Below are 20723 nucleotides of genomic sequence, written 5' to 3' on the forward strand. Positions count from 1 at the left end.
GTTTGATTTGAGCTATCAAGCAGTTATTGATTAAGCACGCAATCTGGCGGGCAATAGTAGTTTCATTTGAGCTATCAATCAGTTTGGTTATTAAGCAAGCTATTCGTTGCACAGTTTGAGTGTTATTGTGAAGTACTTTAATAAAGGCCATTTTGCATTATTACATATTGGAGTTATTTATTCAACAGTTTAGTGATTCGAAATTACCAGAGGGTTGCAAATAAGAAGATTTGCAAGTAAATTCGTTACAATATCATAGAAGATTTCCTCAAAAAATCAATTTGATCGGAGCTATATGTATATACTATATACCTATCCCATACAACCGATCGTTCAGATAGAAAGATTTTTGGCCATTTCTCCCTTAGTTTCCAATATAAAAACGTTAAACTTGGTGATATTTATTCTAATACATCATAGATTTCCTGTAAAAATCATTTCGATCGGAGCTATATATTATATATATCCCATACAACCGATCGTTCAGATAGAAAGATTTTTAGCCATTTCTCCCTTAATTTCCAATATAAAAAGGTTAAACTTGGTGATATTTATTCTAATACATCATAGATTTCCTGTAAAAATCATTTCGATCGGAGCTATATATAATATATATCCCATACAACCGATCGTTCAGATAGAAAGATTTTTAGCCATTTCTCCCTTAGTTTCCAATATAAAAACGTTAAACTTGGTGATATTTATTCTAATACATCATAGATTTCCTGTAAAAAACATTTCGATCGGAGCTATATATAATATATATCCCATACAACCGATCGTTCAGATAGAAAGATTTTTGGCCATTTCTCCCTTAGTTTCCAATATAAAAAGGTTAAACTTAGTGATATTTATTCTAATACATCATAAATTTCCTGAAAAAATCACTTTGATCGGAGATATATGTATATAGTATATACCTATCCCATACAACTGATCGTTCAGATAGAAAGATTTTTGGCCATTTCTCCCTTAGTTTCCAATATAAAAACGTGAAACTTGGTGATATTTATTCTAATACATCATAGATTTCCTGTAAAAATCATTTCGATCGGAGCTATATATTATATATATCCCATACAACCGATCGTTCAGATAGAAAGATTTTTAGCCATTTCCCAATATAAAAACGTTAAACTTGGTGATATTTATTCTAATACATCATAGATTTCCTGAAAAAATCACTTTGATCGGAGATATATGTATATAGTATATACCTATCCCATACAACTGATCGTTCAGATAGAAAGATTTTTGGCCATTTCTCCCTTAGTTTCCAATATAAAAACGTGAAACTTGGTGATATATATTCTAATATATCATAGAAGATTTCCTGTAAAAATCATTTCGGTCGGACCTATACATAATATATTACCCACTTTACTGCTATATATTCTTAATAACTCCTTGCCACCATTGAAGCAAAAATTTGGAGTTCCAACAACTGTAAAGTTGAGCGCATGTCTTCGTTTTTTCGCAGTGGGAGGACATCAAAAAGGCGTTAGAAAGGACCATGAGGTTGGTCTTAGCCAATCTTGATTCAGTGAGGTACTTTCAGAGGAGCTGAACATTTTGGAACCGTTGCTTTGCCCACAATGGATAACTAGGCCGACAGCAACGTCAAACTGCACACGATTTTTATGCAAAGTTTGGAATAGTAGGAGTTGAAGGATCTTGGGCCTGCGTCCTGTCCCCTTCGCATAAATTGCATTTTTAGACGCCTTTCGTGCATATCTTTTTTGGTCATTCCATACCAAGAAAAAGATACGTTGTCATAAAAAATATAATTTAAATACTTAGCAATAAAGGAATTTTGCTTTTTCCACTCAGCTTCACTCTTAACAGGTGGACCAAGCTATTTAAACATAAAGTAAGCTGCTTCCAGAAGTCCGGCACTTTTTCCCGATCATCTTGTCAAGCAGTCAGGGCTGTCATGGAATCCAATTGTTTTCGGAATCGGATTTAAAAACGACAAAAAAATTACTTTCGTGTCATGAAATCCAATGTTATCGGTTTAATGTTCGAATTGAAATTAGTGTCGGTTTTAGGTGTCACAGAATCCGATAATGTCGATTTTGCTATCGGAAACAATCCAATCAGTTAAATGCTGTTGGATTTAGTTTTTTCATAGTTGTTCTCTTTCAGTTGAGCATTTTCTAAAAATGTAAGTAATTAAAGGTTTATTTTATAAAAATAAATGTAAATTTACATATATTTTCATTCTTAATAGGGGAAAGCATAAAAATTCAATGCAAAACAGTATTTTGACTGAATTTATGGAGAAGTTTCCAGATATTGCGAAGGGCTTTACGAAGCACATCATCTAAATTCGTTGACACCGTGCTTCTACCTACACTCATGGTAGAATCCTTGCAAAATGATCTTTGATAGGATCCTTCAGCTAAAAATCGTTACGTAGCTGCTAGTTGCAGCACGGGCAGAACTTTCGAGCGAGTTAAGCGTCCTTCAATGGTGTCCAATACCATTCGGAAAGCCTCTTTGTATATGCTATAATATGCAATGTAACTGCTAATACACTATAAATATTTAGAAACCCACATTAAGAAATATTTTTAATTACGCTGTCCTTGGCAACTCAAATGGATTGCTGCGAACTCTCAAAAATTTTCCTTTTGACCTTCTCGCAACTTTCTTCTTCCAATAACATAAATGCTACAACTGCTGATGCCATTTTGATGTCAATAAATTTGTTTATTTCTGTTTAGATGCACAAATAAATTGTTTTATAAAATTTTGCCAAAAAAATTAACATCAAAATTGCCAGTGCACCGATAACACTGCAAAACTGCTGATTCGAACATCGCTTTTATTTACATTCGAAAAGAGCAAAACCAATACGGTTTTATGACTCCAATTTAAATCAATATTGGTGTGTAATTCCGACAAAACGCAAAACCGACTTGGATTCCATGACAGCCCTGAGTATTTCCGATTGTATATTATTTATTTACTCCTAATAATAAAAGTACATATAAGAATATCAAATTTCAAAACAAAAAATTACTGACATTTTGTTTTTCTCTCGTTCACCTGTAAAATATAAGTGAATAAATTTGGGCTTCCCCGCTATTCATTTCGCCCGTACAAAGAGTTGCCGATAAGGTGAAATCTTTTTCGAACATGAAAAAATTTTTCGCCACCCTCTGCGGGTGAACAAAAACTGTGAATATTTTCGGGTGAAAATAAAACTCGCGATAAGGGTGAATATGATATATTACATCAGTTAAGATCACATCACACCTGTTCAATAGAAATACAAAATATTTTGCATTAAACAGCTATCAGCAAATATTATCTGATCATTTTATATCACTCCACAACATATCAAATTTAAAGATATCACATAACCTTCAACTATTTACCTGCTATGTATATTTCATACACGCCATTGTCAACGTCAACGTCAACGTACTTATTTTGTTATTGTTATTTTACGTAATTACTTTTTATTGTCTATTTAAATAATGATTTATTTGCTTTGTTATTGTATGCCGTCGCAATATTTAAATGTCTGCCAATCAACGCTTTCACTTGCATTTCAGTTCGGAAATATTTACATGTGTGACACCTACCGTTACTTGTTTATTACCGTCGAAATCAATTACGGGCAGTTTTTTCTATTACGATTTCACGCCTTTAGTAAATTGTTTTTCTGTAATAGAATTGTAATTATGGGGTGGTAAAACAGGAGTGATTCATTTAAACTTTTCTGGTTAGGAAATATTGGCCGTGAGATCTACTATTTATGAAAAAATTATAATTATTGAAGTAAAGTCCTCTCTCGACGAAAAAGTCGCTTACCATACCTGTCCTCATGTGTCGCTCGGAATCATGGACGATATCGAGAGAAGATGCGATGGCTCTTAGAGTGTTCGAGAGAAAAGTTCTCAGGAAGATTTGTGCTCCTGTCCGTGAAGCCAACGGCGACTGTCGAAGTAGGTATAATGATGAGCTGTATGAGCTTTAGGCAGATATGACGATAGTGGACCGAAAAACCCCAAATTCTTCGATGGCAAGGTCGTGTTATGCGAATGGACACAGGCGCTCCGGCCAAGAAAGTATTTGAGTCAATACCGCAGTTTGGAAGCAGAGAAAGGAGAGATCTCCACTGAGTCGGGAGAGACAAGTGGAAGAAGACTTGACCTCCCTTCATGCTCGTAATTGGCGTCAGCTGTCGCGAAACAGGTATATCTGGCGTAACTTTTTACGAAACGGCCAAAATCGCTTAAGCTGTTAAGCTCCAATTAATGATAATGAGGATGTCGATGATCTGGCAACTCAGCCGCCCTTAGTAGCTTGAGCATTGACTTTGCGAGCGCGCGACACGAGCACAGAACGTACTCAACCGTTCCTTCCTTCAGCTGGCACTTCCTACATCTGCATGTGACGTCAGAAGGCACTGTCCAGTTAGTATGCCCATCCTAAGTCTTAAGCCATCTCTCTTTAGATATATGACCAACTTTGTTAGTCTGGCGTCGAAGGATTTGTACATGATCTTAGAAATTTGCAGCCGCGTGCTTCTGTCCACGCCTTTTGTGCTTGACGGATAATATGTAACACCTTTCTGCTTTTCATTTCTCCAAAATAGATTAAGACGTCCGCCTTCGATTCATCGAGTGCTGCACCATGCTTTGCCAACTCATCGGCCTTTTCGTTATCTTCTATCCCTTTATGACCGGAAACCCAGTACAAATGTATGGTCCGACCTGAGTGAAACCTCTCCAATTAATTAAGGGCCACAGACGTACATAAACTCTGTACAACTGAATTCGCACCTACCTATTAGACTCAAGTCACTGCTGCGAGATACGACCCATGTTAAAACCCTGACGTGCAAGAGCAAAATACATTTAAGCATAAAATATGTGGTTAGATTTGGTCATAAGCTGAGCTAGCACTCAGTCAATTCAGGGTCAAGTAAATGTCCCACAAATGTCTTCTCACTATCAACTTACCTGCCTGAAAATTGCTTGTCTCCAATGTCCATAAGCAAATAATCACCAGGGTCACGTGAATACTTCAACCGTTTTTATTTCATTTCATTTCATTTATTTACTGACAGTATTAGCACAATAAGATCTTGTATGATCTTTTATAGAGCAACAATGGTTACATAATAATGAGTATAATTTTTTAAAACTTAAAACTTAAAAATGTATATATTATTCCATAAAGTAATAAAAGTGATAATATATAAGTTTCACAAGAATTGTGACAAGGACATTTTGCAGCAATGATTGACTAGATTAATAAGTAGCTAAACTCAGATTCAAATTTGTATAAACTTTACCAAAGAAAGAAAATATAACATTCTTAAGGTTGCTTCTACTTAAGCTATTGCGAACCGAGTTGGGGATAGAGTTCCAAATGCGGACAGCATTGACAAAGAAAAGTCTTGCAGAGTTTAAATAATTGTAGCTGGGCACGATCAAGTCACTTATGCGAGCAGATCTAGAGAATGTTAGCTTGTTATATAAATAAGTAGGCATTTTATCAGCAATCACACGACACAAAAATATACAGTTCCTAGCCTTAAGATACTGAGATATTTCACAACCCAAGAGACTCGTTCGCCACGCTGATATATGATCATACCTAGCCAACCCGAAGACATACCGCGTGATATGATTAAAGGCGACATCAATCTTATGTGCCGATTTTGAATCTAATTTGCTGTATATACAATCCGAATAGCAGATAGTTGGTAGCATTAGTTGTATAGCAAGCCGCTTCCTAATTCCAAGTGGGGTGAAGGGGGCAGACATTCGTAGATTACGTAGAGTGTAGTAAACTTTACTGATGACAGCGTTAATATGATCATCACAAGAGAGACTAGAGTTAATAACAACCCCCAGATTCCGTCTCCATAGTCCGATCTGTGGGCTGAGGGGAAAGGAATCCTAAAGACGCAGTGCTCATACAACAGCTCGCTTCATACCTTAAGGAGGGTGATAAGAGTGTTGTTGTTGTTGTAACCACAAAGACGATACCCGAAAATTTTTAGAAGTTTTGATGTCCTTAGCTTTTTGCCGAATGTGGAGCCGGCACTATCCAGAACAAACATGCAATAGTTCTTGTCCGACTCTCGACAACGACCTTCTAGTTTATCTCATTTAACTCCCTCCTGTGAGAAAGTTGAGGTCGCAAGAGACTCGCGTACTAATAATGTGTAAAAAAACCTTAAAAATTGTAACAAGACTGGGCATCGTGTAGGTGCGTTGACAATTGTGTTGAAGGAGCATTACAAAACTCGGTGTGATATGACTTAAAGGTATATGCGAACGGCTAGGATTTTAATTACTTTTGAAAGGAATTTATTTTGAAGAAATTTGAGTTTCATTACTTCCATCTCTATACAATTGATATCGATATTTTGTGCATCGAATCCTTTTACTTCAATAAAGAGGAAGTCGATATTTTTAAGGTGATATTGGAATCGAGTACAATAATGTGATTAGCTTGCGCGTACCTATATTTGAATGGCTTCTTTGACGATCTGAAGTAACTGTCTTGAGGACTAGACACCCAAAGTCACTTGAGCAAAAGAAATTAAATAAAGGCAATGAGTTATTAGAAGACGTGCGCCGAGGAAAGAAAGTTCAGTAGATGATCCCACTTTGGCCCTGTGCTACTTTCTTTATACTACTTACCTAACTACTTACTGTGCTTTTGTGTGACTTCCCTTGAGATCCACGTTTTCATAAGGTCTTCGTAAATAAATATATAGCAAAATGAAGCACCCACACTTCCACAACAAATTCATCATTGAGCTCGCGCATCGTGTTTCTCTGCCGACTTACATGTATGCAAAATTTTTGTATTATTTTTATTGCTTATCAATTCGCGCGAAATACCATAAATGATTTGTTAGCTTTATTAGATTGGGTTGTTATTTATTCCTTGTCAAGCGACTTGAAGGTCTTCGGTAGACTTCAATGCCCTTGAATAAAAAAAATTTGTCCTACGCTTGAGAAGAGAAGATAGACGTTCTACTTTGCAGATGCATACGCGTAATCTATGTTGGAGATGGCGCCTTAAAGCTAAGGATAACATAAATAAGTTCGCAAGATATGGTCCTCATGGTAATATGATCACCCATCCTGCGGATCCTAGTGATAGACGAAATTTTGCAATCACATTAGTGCAAATCTCAATCCAATCGATTGCAGCAATGTGATTTTTGTAAGAAGAAAGTTCGAAAACACGACGGGAACGCCGTGGCAGATGTCGATCATTTCTTTTAACAGAAGATCCCTAATAGAAATGAGAACAGTCACCTTATCGTTATTGTAGTTTGAAAAATATGAACGAAGAACGAGAAAAGAACACCACGAGATAGCACTCAATGATCATGATAAGTGCGAACGCATCTCTGGAAATCCTGGCAACGTAGCTCCAAAATATTGACATGCACTATGAAAGTCAAATCCATTTTATGAACCGGTCACCTGGGAGTCTAAAGAAACTTTGGCTGCAGCGGTCTATGTAGTAGCATACGTCGCTTCTGAAACAGTTCCGATGAGTCAGAAGAAGCACATCGATAAGAAGATTATGGTGCCATTGCGAAAGTAAGGCAAAGAATCATGAACTTGGACAATAGTCACACTCTTTTGTCACATGCCACGCACCAGTCACAAATTTAGCTAGTCTGTCCAAGTTGATTGAAACTTTGTCTTCTTTTTTGGAGTACTTAACGCATTTTCGGCTCCGCAGATATCATTTACTTAACTTCGAGGTGGAAGAAAATGGACTTCGAAAGTTGCCAAATTTTAACGATATTTTATTCGTAGCGCATTACAGAGTAAATATTGTGTTCAAACGGCGAAATTCGACGATCTTCAAAAACTCGGCAATATGTTTTCAATTCAAAGCGAACTTTGATACAATACTAAAAACATCAACTTTGAAAATCCGTAAATTATTTTCGTAGTCTAAAATAGATTTCAAAAGGGCGGAAAATAAATATCAGCGGCTCAGAAAAAAATATTTAATTGAAACCAACATTTTCTCTGTTTTTAAATAACTTTTTCTGTGTATTTTAAAGAAAGTTTTCGGTTGTTTTGCAAATTTTACAATATTTTTAATTGTAGTACTATATAAATTGTAATATGTATTTTTGTGAGCGTAATTTGTTGAAATATTAGGTTCGAAATTATTTGCTTCATAGTACATAGAGTACCAACATGTTGTTGCTTTGTACGACGCTTGAAAATTGGATCTTAAATACAAGCACGCAATACGGCAAACAACAATCTTCGAATACTATTTATTATATTAGTAAAATAGTTTTCGAATTTCTTATACAATTTTTTTACATTTAAGTACATTTTTTTCCACCATGCATGTATATAAACTTTTTAACGATTTTCAGAAATGATTTATATATAAATATGTATGTAACCGTAGAGTGTTTGTGTTTACAAAGTTAGCTATCATATGTAAGTATACATATAGTCATAACATGTACTAGTTAAGATGTGCTTAATGCGTAATCGTTTAAGTTTTTTTTTTTTTCGCTAAATACAGATACTTGTAGTTTATTTATTTGTTAGGCAATACATACAGTTATAAAAATCGAAGATCTCTGTTTTTTATACTAAGTATGTATTTATTTATATGAATAAACGTTATTTATTGAAGCATATATTTTAAATAGACATATTTATCAACGCTGAACAATTCAGTAAAGCAGTTAGGTATCTTAACAGGATTTGTTTTTGAGGAAATGGAAACTTAAATTATTTTGCTCATTTAAAGAAGCATGAGAAGTTAGCAGCTGTGTAAAATATGATTATCTACACAAATTTTCTTATTTTATAATTTCGTCTGCTAACTTTTAATAAGTTAATGCAAAAACTTGCTCGAATGTATGTTCAAAAAGAGCTAATAGATCATTCTATGCACGCGAAATTTAAACTATGCCATTCGCAGTTTCGAAATTAATTTAGAAATGGTTTTCAAAATTTCGAACTTTCGAAACTAGGTTCGTACATCCGAAATTTTGCACTCTAATATTTTAAGCAATTATTAAAGTCATTTTAAACTATCGAATATGATGTTCGAAAATTCGAAGTCAAGTTCGAAATTCTAAAAAAAAATTCAATTCTCTTTTTGAAAGTTTTAATGCCAAGTTTTCGCATGTTATTTCTTATACTTTTAAAGCATATCAGCTGCTGTCCACTTCACTTTTACATAGTATTTGTCAAAATTAATTTCCATTTGTCTTTATTAAAAACAAAAAGTTTTCGAAATTTCATTACAACGCTTAAAATAAGTTCATTTAATTATATAATTTTTATTTCTTTCCCTTATTATAACTAATTATTTTATTTATTATATATGTATATGCATATGTATGGTAGCAATTGAAGTACAAATAGTCTTCATTTTCTTTATTTTTATTTTGATCAATTTATCATTTATCTAAAGAAACTATAGTTTTATAAATTTTAATATTTTCGTAAGTACATTTATGTAAATAATAATCATAAGATTTATGTAGTAATTATAATATTATTAAATCGCTTAAGACGCATTTATACGAATAGACAGATAGATAGCTTCTGCTGCTAAACTCTTTTTTATAATTAATTAAATTAAATAATGTTTTCTTTTTCTAATTTTTTGTTTTGTTGACTTTTAAAGACAATAATGTTATACTGCTGATGTCTAAAGCAGGAATTTGATTGGGTACTTATTTCTTTTTTCTTTTTTTGTTTTTGCCATTTCATCTTATACATGCATACATATTTTTTGTGAAATATGCTTTTTTAATTTATATATTATTTATATTATTTGTAGGTACAATGGGCAATGTACATACATTTATTTGATGTTAAAATTTGTATTATAACTACAACTTTATATGTTGTTGTAGTCATCGTCAACGTTGTCCATGTCGCGTGCTGCACACAATTCTTAACAGGTGAGCTGTTGTTGGCATAGGGACATAATATTTTTGGTTTGTGGAGAAAAAAATCAACGCCGTTTTAGCAGTTTCCCAGTTGCACTATAAAAGTAAAACATATAGAGGTTAAACATTTTTTTTTTTAAATAATTTGCAATGCTTACAGCAGTTTAGAATTGCCTACTTTTAGGAGTACGCGCACAAGACTCGCTTGCCAACTTGCTTTTATTGTTGATTGATGGCGAGCTTAATAGCTGACATTGAAAGCCAATCACCGCACAACAGCTGCACCTAAAAGTATGCTAGCAAAAAAAAAATAAGTTTAATACAAATTTAAAAAAAGTTAAACCTAATTGATTTTCTTCGAACTCACCAGGGTTGGTGCAGCTGCTAAAAAAAAAGGAGCTATGTAATAAAAAAAAACCCTGCCTGCTTTTAAACCGAGTATCCGCTTACTAGCGTTTGGTAAAAATTATGGCAAGATAATTTCAAGGCCATACTTTGCTGCATCCTTTCTCAACATTTAAGCCCATTTTTCACAATATCTGATTGAGCGCTTAGCCAAAACTTTACTTGAGATGTTAGACGTTATGGAAGGTTTCCGTTAAGGCACAGATGTTGTTTGCAGCATAATCAGAGTAGTGTTGATTAACTCAATCAAGTATTGAGGCTAATGAGCTTTAATGCCTCGTAGTATGCAAACAAAAAAATGTTGCCTCTTTTCAGACACCAAGCTAAGCTCGATTTAAAGGTGCCTATGAATACCAAGAAACGTATACAATTGAATACAGTAAAATGACGCGTTTTGCGTTCGAAGACAATATCATAACAGCTTTAAACAATTAAGCATGCATACGCAATAACTGATTAAGCGCTCAGCCATAACATTACTTAGGACTTTAGATGTTAACAGATGGATACACAGTGAAATGTTAAGGCTTAGATGTTATTTGTAGCATAATCAGAGTTGGTATGTTGATTAACTTACGTCAGGTATTGAGAAAACACGCTTAATGTTTGCAACCGCATATAATGTGCATGCGTGAGTTGATTTTATCAAACGCTTACAACTGCGCTCAAAGCAAATTAAGTACATTTGGGCTATAACTGATTGAGCGCGCTTAGCCAAAACTTCATTAAGGACGATAAATGTAGATGTTAAAGAATGCGTATACAACGTACCGTTAAAGCTCAGATGTTGATTATAGCACAATCAATGGAATGTAGTGTTGATTAACACAATCAGTTATAAAGAAAATGCGCTTTAAAAGCTTAGAAGCGCAAAAAAGGGCCTGAATGTATGCAAGCAAAACATTTCTCCCTTGAAATGCATTCAATAACAGTATCACCAACAAGAAATGTGGCCGCACAATGCACACACCAATTTATAGTTGTTATTGTTTTGGTAAAACTAGTTCTTTGTACAGTACATTTATGATGTTGTTGTTGTTGTTGTTAATGTTTAACTGTACAATGTCGGTTTTTTTTTTTTTTTTGTAAGTCGCATCATATTTCTACGTATACCTATAGTTATGTCGTAGTATATGTATTTAATATATATGATTGTGTAGCCTAAAAACGCGCTATAGAGTTAAGTTAATTATAAGTTAATAAGGTCGTTTCTCATCTTTTTGGATTTTGTATGTATGTATGTATACTAGACTAAGTGTTATTTTTTGTAGTAATTAATTTGCTGTGTTTTGCCAAAAAAGTTTAAAGTTTAGTGCACGTCACTTTTGATATTGTGTGTGTAGTTATTACATATGTTGTAATAGTAGTAGTACGACGTAGTACATGTATTTGTTATATATATATGTATAAGTTTATAAGTGTTTTATATTATTTTTTTTTTTATTAATTATAAGTAATGAAGACGAGGAAAAATAAATGTAGGTATTTAAAATATTTCAAAATGCGTTATTCTTTAATCAACTCTTTTTTTTGCTTCTGCTTCATTTTCTGCTGTTACTCAACTTCTTTCCTTGTTTTTTTTTTCTTCTTCTTCTCATCATCAGCTTTCTGCTGACCTACTTTACTTATTCTGCTCTCATTAATTATAACTTTCTCTTCTTGTTGCTGCATCTGCAGCTACATCTCTACTCAATTCTTCTCTTGCATTTGTTTCCGCTCTTATTTTCTTTTTTATCCTCCCTTATAACTTCCTTCTACTCCAAATACACACATTTAAACACTTAAGCTTTTGTTTTTGTTTTTACACACTTTATTAAATTTATTTCTTCATAAACTTATTTTGCTGTTAGCTCCTCACTTGCATTTTTTCTTTGTTTTTTTGCTCTCTCTAACTACATTCTCTCATAATGTGTGTTTGTATGTGTTTCGAAATTTTGTGTTTTATTTATTTTTGTCAATTTTTCAAATTTCATACCACGCAACTGCACATTAACGTGTAATGTTTGTTGTTGTTTACTGAATGTAGTTAGTTAAAGTTTTGAAATTTTATTTTGTTGTTTTACTTTTGTGTTGTGTTTATTTTCGCTAAACGATATTCTCTGTCATGACTTTTAAACTTCTTCTTCTTCTCATACTTTGTTTTATATAATCATCAAATTCATCCATTTCATTACTCATCGTATTTGTATATAGCTTTATTTTTTTCTCTGCGTTTTTTTTTTTAACTACTCTTCTCCTCTCATTTACCTCTCCATCTTATTTAACTTTAAATACAATTTAATAAGACTTTCTTTTTTATTTTATTTTAAATATTAATTTACTGTTATGGTTGTATGTTTGTTTTGTTGTTGTTGTGATACGAGTAGTTTAAGAATTAGGTGTTTGAATTTGTTTTTGTTTGTTCTTCTATAATTTGCCTGTCATTGTTGCGAGATTGATTGATCGATTTTACATTACTAATCCATAGCTAATAAATTTGTTTAATCTTCACTTTTTTTTAATTTATTTATGTATATGACGTGTTTTAGTTTGACTTGCTTTCCTTGCAGTAGCGCTTTTTTTTTAATTTTTTTTAATTGTGAGTCTTTACTGGAATTTATATGTAAGTATTTTAAATTAATTTTTTGCATATTTACTCCACATCGAATGTTTACCTTTTATTTTTATTTTTTCTTTGTTTTAATTACTCTCATTTCCTACGTTCATTTCAAATTCTCAATGCATTTGATTTTTGTGTTTATGTTTGTTGTATCGTTTTTTAATTATGATTTCTATTATTTGACTAATAATTTTTATTTATATCCATAATAAAGTGTTTTATAATAAATGTGTTTTTTTTAAGTTGAAATAATTATCAGCAATCAATTATCAGTTGTTTGCTTTAGTTATCATAATTTTTGTTTAAATTTATTTTTACTTAAAATTTTTTAAATTCTTTCTTAATACAATTTTTATCAAATAATCAATTAATTAATTCAGTACACGATGATTTGCAGCACCTTCAATCGCGCGTTTTACCCTTCAACAGCATTTTTGAGACACATTTGTTACAAATGTGCAAACTATAAATTAGGCTTTCATTATATCGTACATAAATGAATATACTAAAGTTGGTTTTTGTTTTTTAAGTTATTATTAATTAGTATATATATATTTATAGTATTATTTAATTTTAAATGTCAAATTTTGCATTTGCGTAGTATGTAAGTTAAGTATTTTGCATGCGTTCTTTGATTTTTTTCTTTGAATTGATTTGAAATGGGTGGGTAAAGTGTGTATGCGTTTGTTTGAGTGTAAATGCGTGTGTTCGTGTGTGTTATGAATTTTTTTACTTTTCGTGTATATGTTTATTTGTTTGTATGTCTTTATTAATTTCTTATTACATCGAGTTTGTTTTTTTAAGTTTAATTTTTTATCTTTATTTTAAATATATTAAAGTGTAATTTTTATTATAATATGTATTTTGTTTTTTTGTTTATTTAAATGTTTATTTATAAATTTAATTCTTCTCCTTCTTCTCTCCATATTTATATACTTCTTCTCTTTTTGTATCAATGGTTCCCATAGCAACAGCGTCGTAAGATGTTATGGCGCACAGCTACAGTCTTCTTCTTCTTCGTCAACATCTTAAAAACATAGAAAGGCTTAAACACAAATAATTTATCTGCTCACTTCGATGTCATCATAGTCACGAATTCTGTAATGATAGAAATGTAGAATCAATTTAAATAAATTTGTAAACATAATTCATTTAAAATAAAAGCAAATGCAATGCATAATTAACAAAACATTTTACTTGGTGTTTGAACTTAATTAAAAAAGAAAATATGTTCTCAATATTGAGACGTTAATGCGATTCCTTTTTTTAATTAATTATTTTTAAAATTTTATTATTCATTTCCTCTTAACATTGCTTGGCATTATTATTTTTTATTTCATGTTTTTATTGTTTTATTATTTCTTTTCATGCAATGATATTAAAAACTACTTCTAATTCTTTTTATTTATTAACATTTTTATTTACAAAATTTTTTATTAATTTAATAAATTTTTTTTCTAAAGTTTTCTCATTTTACTTTATTTGGTTTAATTTTTTTATTAATGCTTAATTTAAACATTTTTTTAAATCTGATTTGTTTTTGATTTCTATTGAATTTTAGTTATTTTGTGTTATTCTTTTCATTTATCTATTTTCTTTTATAATTTTAAATTAATTTAATAAATTTTCGTTACTTTTCTCATAATTTTTTTAATTTTTCTACATACATTTTATGCATTTTTTTTTTATTTTTCAAAATTTATTAATTTTTTTTGTTTTTTTTATTGATGTTATTTTATATACTTTTATTTTTTACTTAATTTTTATAAATTTAATTTTATATAGTTTTGTTTTTTTTTTTTAACTTTATACGATATACGTTTTTGTATTTTCTACACATTTATTATTATTTTTTTTTTTGTTCATTATATATGCTTTTATTTTTTATTTATTTTATAAACTTTTATTTTTATACTCAGCGTGCTCTGCACACAGAGTATATTAACTTTGATTGAATAAGGGTTGGATGTACAGGTATAAAGGGATCGATATAGATATAGACTTCCATATATCAAAATCATCAGTATCCAAAAAAAAAATTTGATTGAGCCATGTCCGTCCGTCTGTCCGTTAACACGATAACTTGAGTAAATATTGAGATATCTTCACCAAATTTAGTACACCAGCTTATCTGTACCCAGAATAGATTGGTATTGAAAATGAGTGAAATCGGAGGATAACCATGCCCACTTTTTATATATATAACATTTTGGAAAGCACAAAAAACCTGATTATTTAGTAAATAATACACCTACAATATTGAAATTTGACGTGCGGACTGATATTGAGACTCTTGATAAAAATTTGAAAAATTTTTTTAAAATGGGCATGGCACCGCCCACTTGTGATAAAATCAATTTTACAAATACATATTATTAATCATAAATCAAAAATCGCTAGACCTATCGTAACAAAATTCGGCAGGGTGGTTGCCTTTACTTTAAGGAATACTTTGAAGAAAAATTAACGAAATCGTTTAAGGACTACGCCCCACTTTTATATAAAATATTTTTAAAAGGGTCTTTGCAAAAAGGAGCTTTGTATCAGTGGTATTTCATTTCCCAAGTGGACTTATAACAATAAATAGGAAAAACATCAAATTTTAAAAATTGGGCGTGCCACCGCCCCTTTTATGACTAAGCAATTTTCTATGTTTCGGGAGCCGTAACTCTAAGAAAATTTTATATATCGTAACAAAATTGGGTACACATATTTTCCTTAAAGCAGGAAATATTTCAAGAAAAAAATGGACGGGATCGGTTAAAGACCACGCCCAATTTTATATAAAAGATTTTTAAAAGGGTCGTAGACGATAATAATAAGCTATATCTTAGCAAAAAAGAGCTTTGTATCAATAGAATTTTACTTTCTAAATTTAATTATGACATTAAATTGGAAAACACTAAAATATTTTGGGGAAAAATGGTTTTGAATCAATGATATTTCACTTATCAAGTTTTACTGTAAGAGGAAATGGAGAGACATTTTTTATCTGAAATGACATTTTATTTATCTGAAATGAAATGTACAATTGAAGCTCACGCTGATAATGTTCGGTTACACCCGAACTTAGAGACACCTTTACTTGTTTTATTTATATTGTATACTTTTATTTTTTTAGTTATTTTGCATACTTTTATTTTATATATTTTTATTTTATATATTTTTATTTTATATACTTTATTATTTACTATTTTATATACTTTTATTTTTTTATTTATTTTATATACTTTTACTTTTTATTCATTTTATATACTTTTATTTTTTGACCGTATAGCCGACTATTTCAAAACCCATGACGGTTTATCATCAGCGATCCACACATTGAAGGCTTTACGTTTAGCGCATCGGGCCATCAATACACTTTGCAAGTTTCTATTTATAACTCGTTTTCTACTGTTTGTTGTTTTTGTTCTTTACCACCGTCAATTGAGTGCGCCAATCAGGTGCTATTATCTCATTAGACGAGGATTTTTGTTTTTTTTTTCTGTTATTCTATTTGTTTTTTTTCTATTTTTTTCTTCTATTTTATTTATTTTTTCTTTTATTTTTTATTTTTTTATTTTTCTATTCTACTTTTTTATTTTGTTTTCTTTTTATTATTATTTTTAACCTTTTGATTTTTTTCCTTTTTTAGTTTTGTTATTTTCAGGTAGGTTCTGAAATTCGAGTGAAAGTGAATATGAAAATGAAACCTAAAACGAGGGAATTAAAATTTGGTGTTCTGCAAACCGAGTTTTTCATTCATTTTCTTGCTCGTTTTAAATTCACCCTTAAAATGAACTTAGCATTTGACAGTTGTCAATTGATAAAGAAAAAATAATACATTTTAGGGGAAAATAAAACTTAAAATAAAAAATGAGTGCTATAACAACGCTTTCGTTTATTATTTTGGAAAATGAGAGAAATGGAGAAGAAGCTCTTCATAGAAAGATACTCCGTGACCACTCAAATCCATTAGATGTGCCGGAATCTGCGTAAGTTTGCAGGGCATGCGGTGTATTCTGCTTTTTACATAGTGATTCTCATTATAGTTTCGTGTCCAGCTATCGTGTTAGCAAAGAAGCATTCATTATGCTCTTAAATATTGCTGCGCCACATATAAAGCACACTTCGCTTCCAACGACACTGCAAATGGCTGCAACATTGCGATTTTTAGCCGAAGGTGGCTTCCAAAAAGCTGTGAGTAAGGATAGCTACATCGCTATGGGGCGAAGCACGGTATCAAAGGTGTTAAAAGAAGTGCTGCGTATTTTGGAAAAATACTTGTGTCCCCGGTGGATTAAGTTGCGAATGACAGAAAGCGAACTGACTCAATCGAAGCAACATTTTCAGCAACACTTTGGGATTCCTGGAGTAATTGGCTGCATAGACGGGACGCACATACAAATAACTAAACCTAATAAAGATCACAGCATATTTTATAACCGTAAGGGTTATTTTAGCATGAATGCAATGATTGTGAGTATACAAATATAAAATCTAAAAATATAAAATAATTTAAATAAGTAAATTATTACAGATATGTGGTTACAATATGGTTATTAGAAGTGTTGATGGTCGTCACCCTGGGTCAAGTCACGATGCTTTGATATGGAGTGTAAGTAAAGCAAATGACTCCTTCCAACGCCGTTATGAGAATGGAGAACGTGGTTCTTGGCTTTTGGGTGATGCCGGATATCCACTTCAGCCATTTCTGCTAACACCGTTCAGAAATACACAAGCGAACACAGCAGAGCATACGTTTAACCAAAAACATTGTTCAGGACGCAATATAGTTGAAAGAACTATAGGGGTGTTAAAAAGCCGATTTAGATGTTTAGCTCGTACTCTTCAATACCAACCGGAAAAGGTTGTACAAATAATTAATGTTTGTTGTGCTTTACACAACATTTGTATACACTACAAAGTCCAGGAAATCGTAGATGTTGACATAGAAAATCAGGAAGATGCTCTTGCCGAAGAAATATTTAACGATTCTATACTTTATGACGAAGCTGCATTAATTAGAGAAAACATAGCCAGTCACCTTCATAGAAATTCGTGAAAGTAGAAAACACAAAGCAAATACTTTAATTATTATATTAAAATCACATTTCAGGTACACAAAATTAATCACATTTCAGGTGTCAGTTAATAAATTAAAATTTAATACTTCATTACATAAATTACAAACTAAGAATCTAATTATTGTTTCCGCTTTTGTTATATTTTAAATGTATTTTAAGTTCAGTCAGTTCATTTTCCTTTTGTTTTAGCTCATTTTCCGTTTGCCGCTGTCTTTCCATTGTATGTATGTATGTATGTATTTATTTGAAAATTTGTTCCTAGCACAACAATTTTGACAAATTATTTAACAGTGCTAGTCATGAATAGCATGAGCTATAAAAATTGAACATTTATAATAATAAATTAGATTAATCAAATTAAATTAAATATAGCGGACAATAGTGAAATATTTATGTATGTAAATGTAAATCTTAAAACTAAAGAAAAGTAGTTAATAAATATTAAAAGACAGCAGTAGTGATGATAACCTTTGGCTGGTTATAGATTGAATAGTATTTAACAAACAAAGAAAGAAGACACAGAGAAAGGAAAAGGACTTAGAAATGAACATTTTAACAACAACAATTTGAGATCCAGTTTAAGATTCGTTAAAAAATGATGTTAGCTCTTTTCTGAAGTGCAGAGCATTACTTAAGAGTCGAAGACTAGTAGGTAGCGAGTTCCAAAGACGTATTGCAGTAACAAAGAATTGGCGCTCAGAGGTTAGCGAGCGGTATCTGATGTGCTTAAGAAGAAGCACCGATCTTGATGATTGCAGAAAAATAAGCTTACGATATAGATAGTCAGGTTCCTTCGTGTGTATCAATTTATGGAGGAAGGACAGTGTTTTGACTTTTAAAAGATTTTCGAAAGAAATGTTTAGCAACCTTTCAGCATGTTGAGATACGTGGTCAAATCTTTTCAACCCATAAACATATCTAGCAATGTTGTTGTAAACAACATTTAGTTTGTTCTTGCACAGATAGTCACAGTTTGAGTAAATCACACAACCATGGAGTAGCGTAGGTATTAAGTACGCTTTAGCCAGAAGTAGTCGTATGTGCAAAGGCGTGAAATACTGTGTTAACCATAGTGTACGAAGCATTCCATACACTTTCCCAACCGTTCTAAAAATATGGTCTTTCCATGTCAATGTTTTGTTAAAAATTACACCTAAGTTTTTCGCCGTATCTACGTATTCTATAACGGAATTGTCGAACACTACATTCTCTAAATCATTAGTGGGAAAAGACCTTCTATGAATAACAATACATTTTGACTTATTCGGGTTTATACATAAGCCATTCATAGCAGCCCATGAAAATATTTGATTCAAATCGTGGTTTAAGTTACTTATGCACAAGCTAGTTTGATCACGAGGACAACACGTAAATAACTGCACATCATCAGCGTAGATATGAACATTACAATACTTAAGGACATCGGGTAAGTCATTGATGTACAGAACAAATAACAGAGGACCCAGGATAGAGCCTTGAGGGACGCCTCTTAAGACATGAAGGAAGTCAGACTTTTCACCATCTATACATACTGCTTGAGTCCTATCGCCAAGATATGATCTTATAAGGGCAACTGCATGACCAGAGAAGTTAAATAGGTTTTCCAGCTTCCTACAGAGCAGAGTGTGGTCTACAGAATCGAAAGCTTTGGAGTGGTCAAGAAGTGTTAAGAAGGCAATGTAACTTTCATCCACTCGCTCACGAATTTCTTCTGTCACAGATAATAGTGCCGTTGTACAGCTCCGCTTTGACCTGAAACCGGACTGACTATCTGACAGGAGCTTGTATTCATGTACATATGATACGATTTGCCCATGTAGAATACGTTCAACGACCTTAGAGAGGAAAGGGAGTATGGCTATTGGTCGATACTCATTATTTTGTTTACGGATTGGAATAACTTTTGCAGCTTTCCAGTATATTGGGAAGACACCGGTCGTCAAAATTGAGTTGACCAAGTAAGTAATGTGGGGAAGGATTTTGGGAAGAATGACTTTTAAAAACTTTGAACATATACCATCAAGCCCCATTGCGTTAGACTTCACAGAAAGTATGGCTTGGATAACATCACAATTATCGACACAAACAAACTCGAAAGGGCTAGTGTCAACATTAACACGCACGGAGTAGTTATCAATACACACATTGTCGGCTGAGTTTGGTAGTCTTACAAAAGTATTATTTATTTCGTTGATGTCGACATCAGGGGGATGAGACCGGTCACTTTTGGGCTTACCAATTCCTATTTGTTTGATTTTGTTCCACTTTTCCTTTGTATTCAAAGCAGAACTAAACTTATACTTAAAATAATTTGCCTTGGCCAGCCTTATGGCTTTGTTTGCAATAAGCCGAGCTGTTTTAAAGCAGCTATGCGCTTCGACTGTTTTGTACCTTTTCCACCGTGAGTAGGCTTGGTTACGAAGGTGGATAAGGTGTTTTAATGTAGCATTGAACCAAGGGCTATTCTTGTATTTAAGTGTTTTTATTTTTAGTGGAACGTGATCATCGAATAACTTATTTATATTATCCTGCAGAAACTTTGTCTGGTCATCAACCGATGTTAACGTACGAATCAAGCTCCATTCAACCGACTCAACGGACTCAGCAAGGGAATAATAATCTATACTTCTGTAATCGCGATACGCGAAAGAACTTGGCCTACATGATGTTTGGAAGTTGTAGTTTAGGAATATCAGGTCGTGTTTTGAGAAGCAGG

The 20723-nt window shown here is 32.2% G+C and overlaps 1 protein-coding gene across 4 annotated transcripts in view; it reads right to left on the minus strand.

Moving 5' to 3' along the window:
- Positions 1-12126: 12126 nt before the first annotated feature.
- Cam (Calmodulin) overlaps positions 12127-20723 on the minus strand; it is a 122522-nt gene continuing 113925 nt past the window's right edge. For all 4 annotated transcript variants that reach the window (XM_067772056.1, XM_067772057.1, XM_067772055.1 and 1 more), the window contains one exon: positions 12127-14036. In XM_067772056.1, the coding sequence (XP_067628157.1) occupies positions 14008-14036 (29 nt within the window). In that variant the 3' untranslated portion in view covers positions 12127-14007. The remainder of the gene's footprint in view (positions 14037-20723) is intronic.

The sequence above is a fragment of the Eurosta solidaginis genome, chromosome 3, assembly GCF_040869045.1.
Source record: "Eurosta solidaginis isolate ZX-2024a chromosome 3, ASM4086904v1, whole genome shotgun sequence".
Taxonomy (NCBI): domain Eukaryota; kingdom Metazoa; phylum Arthropoda; class Insecta; order Diptera; family Tephritidae; genus Eurosta; species Eurosta solidaginis.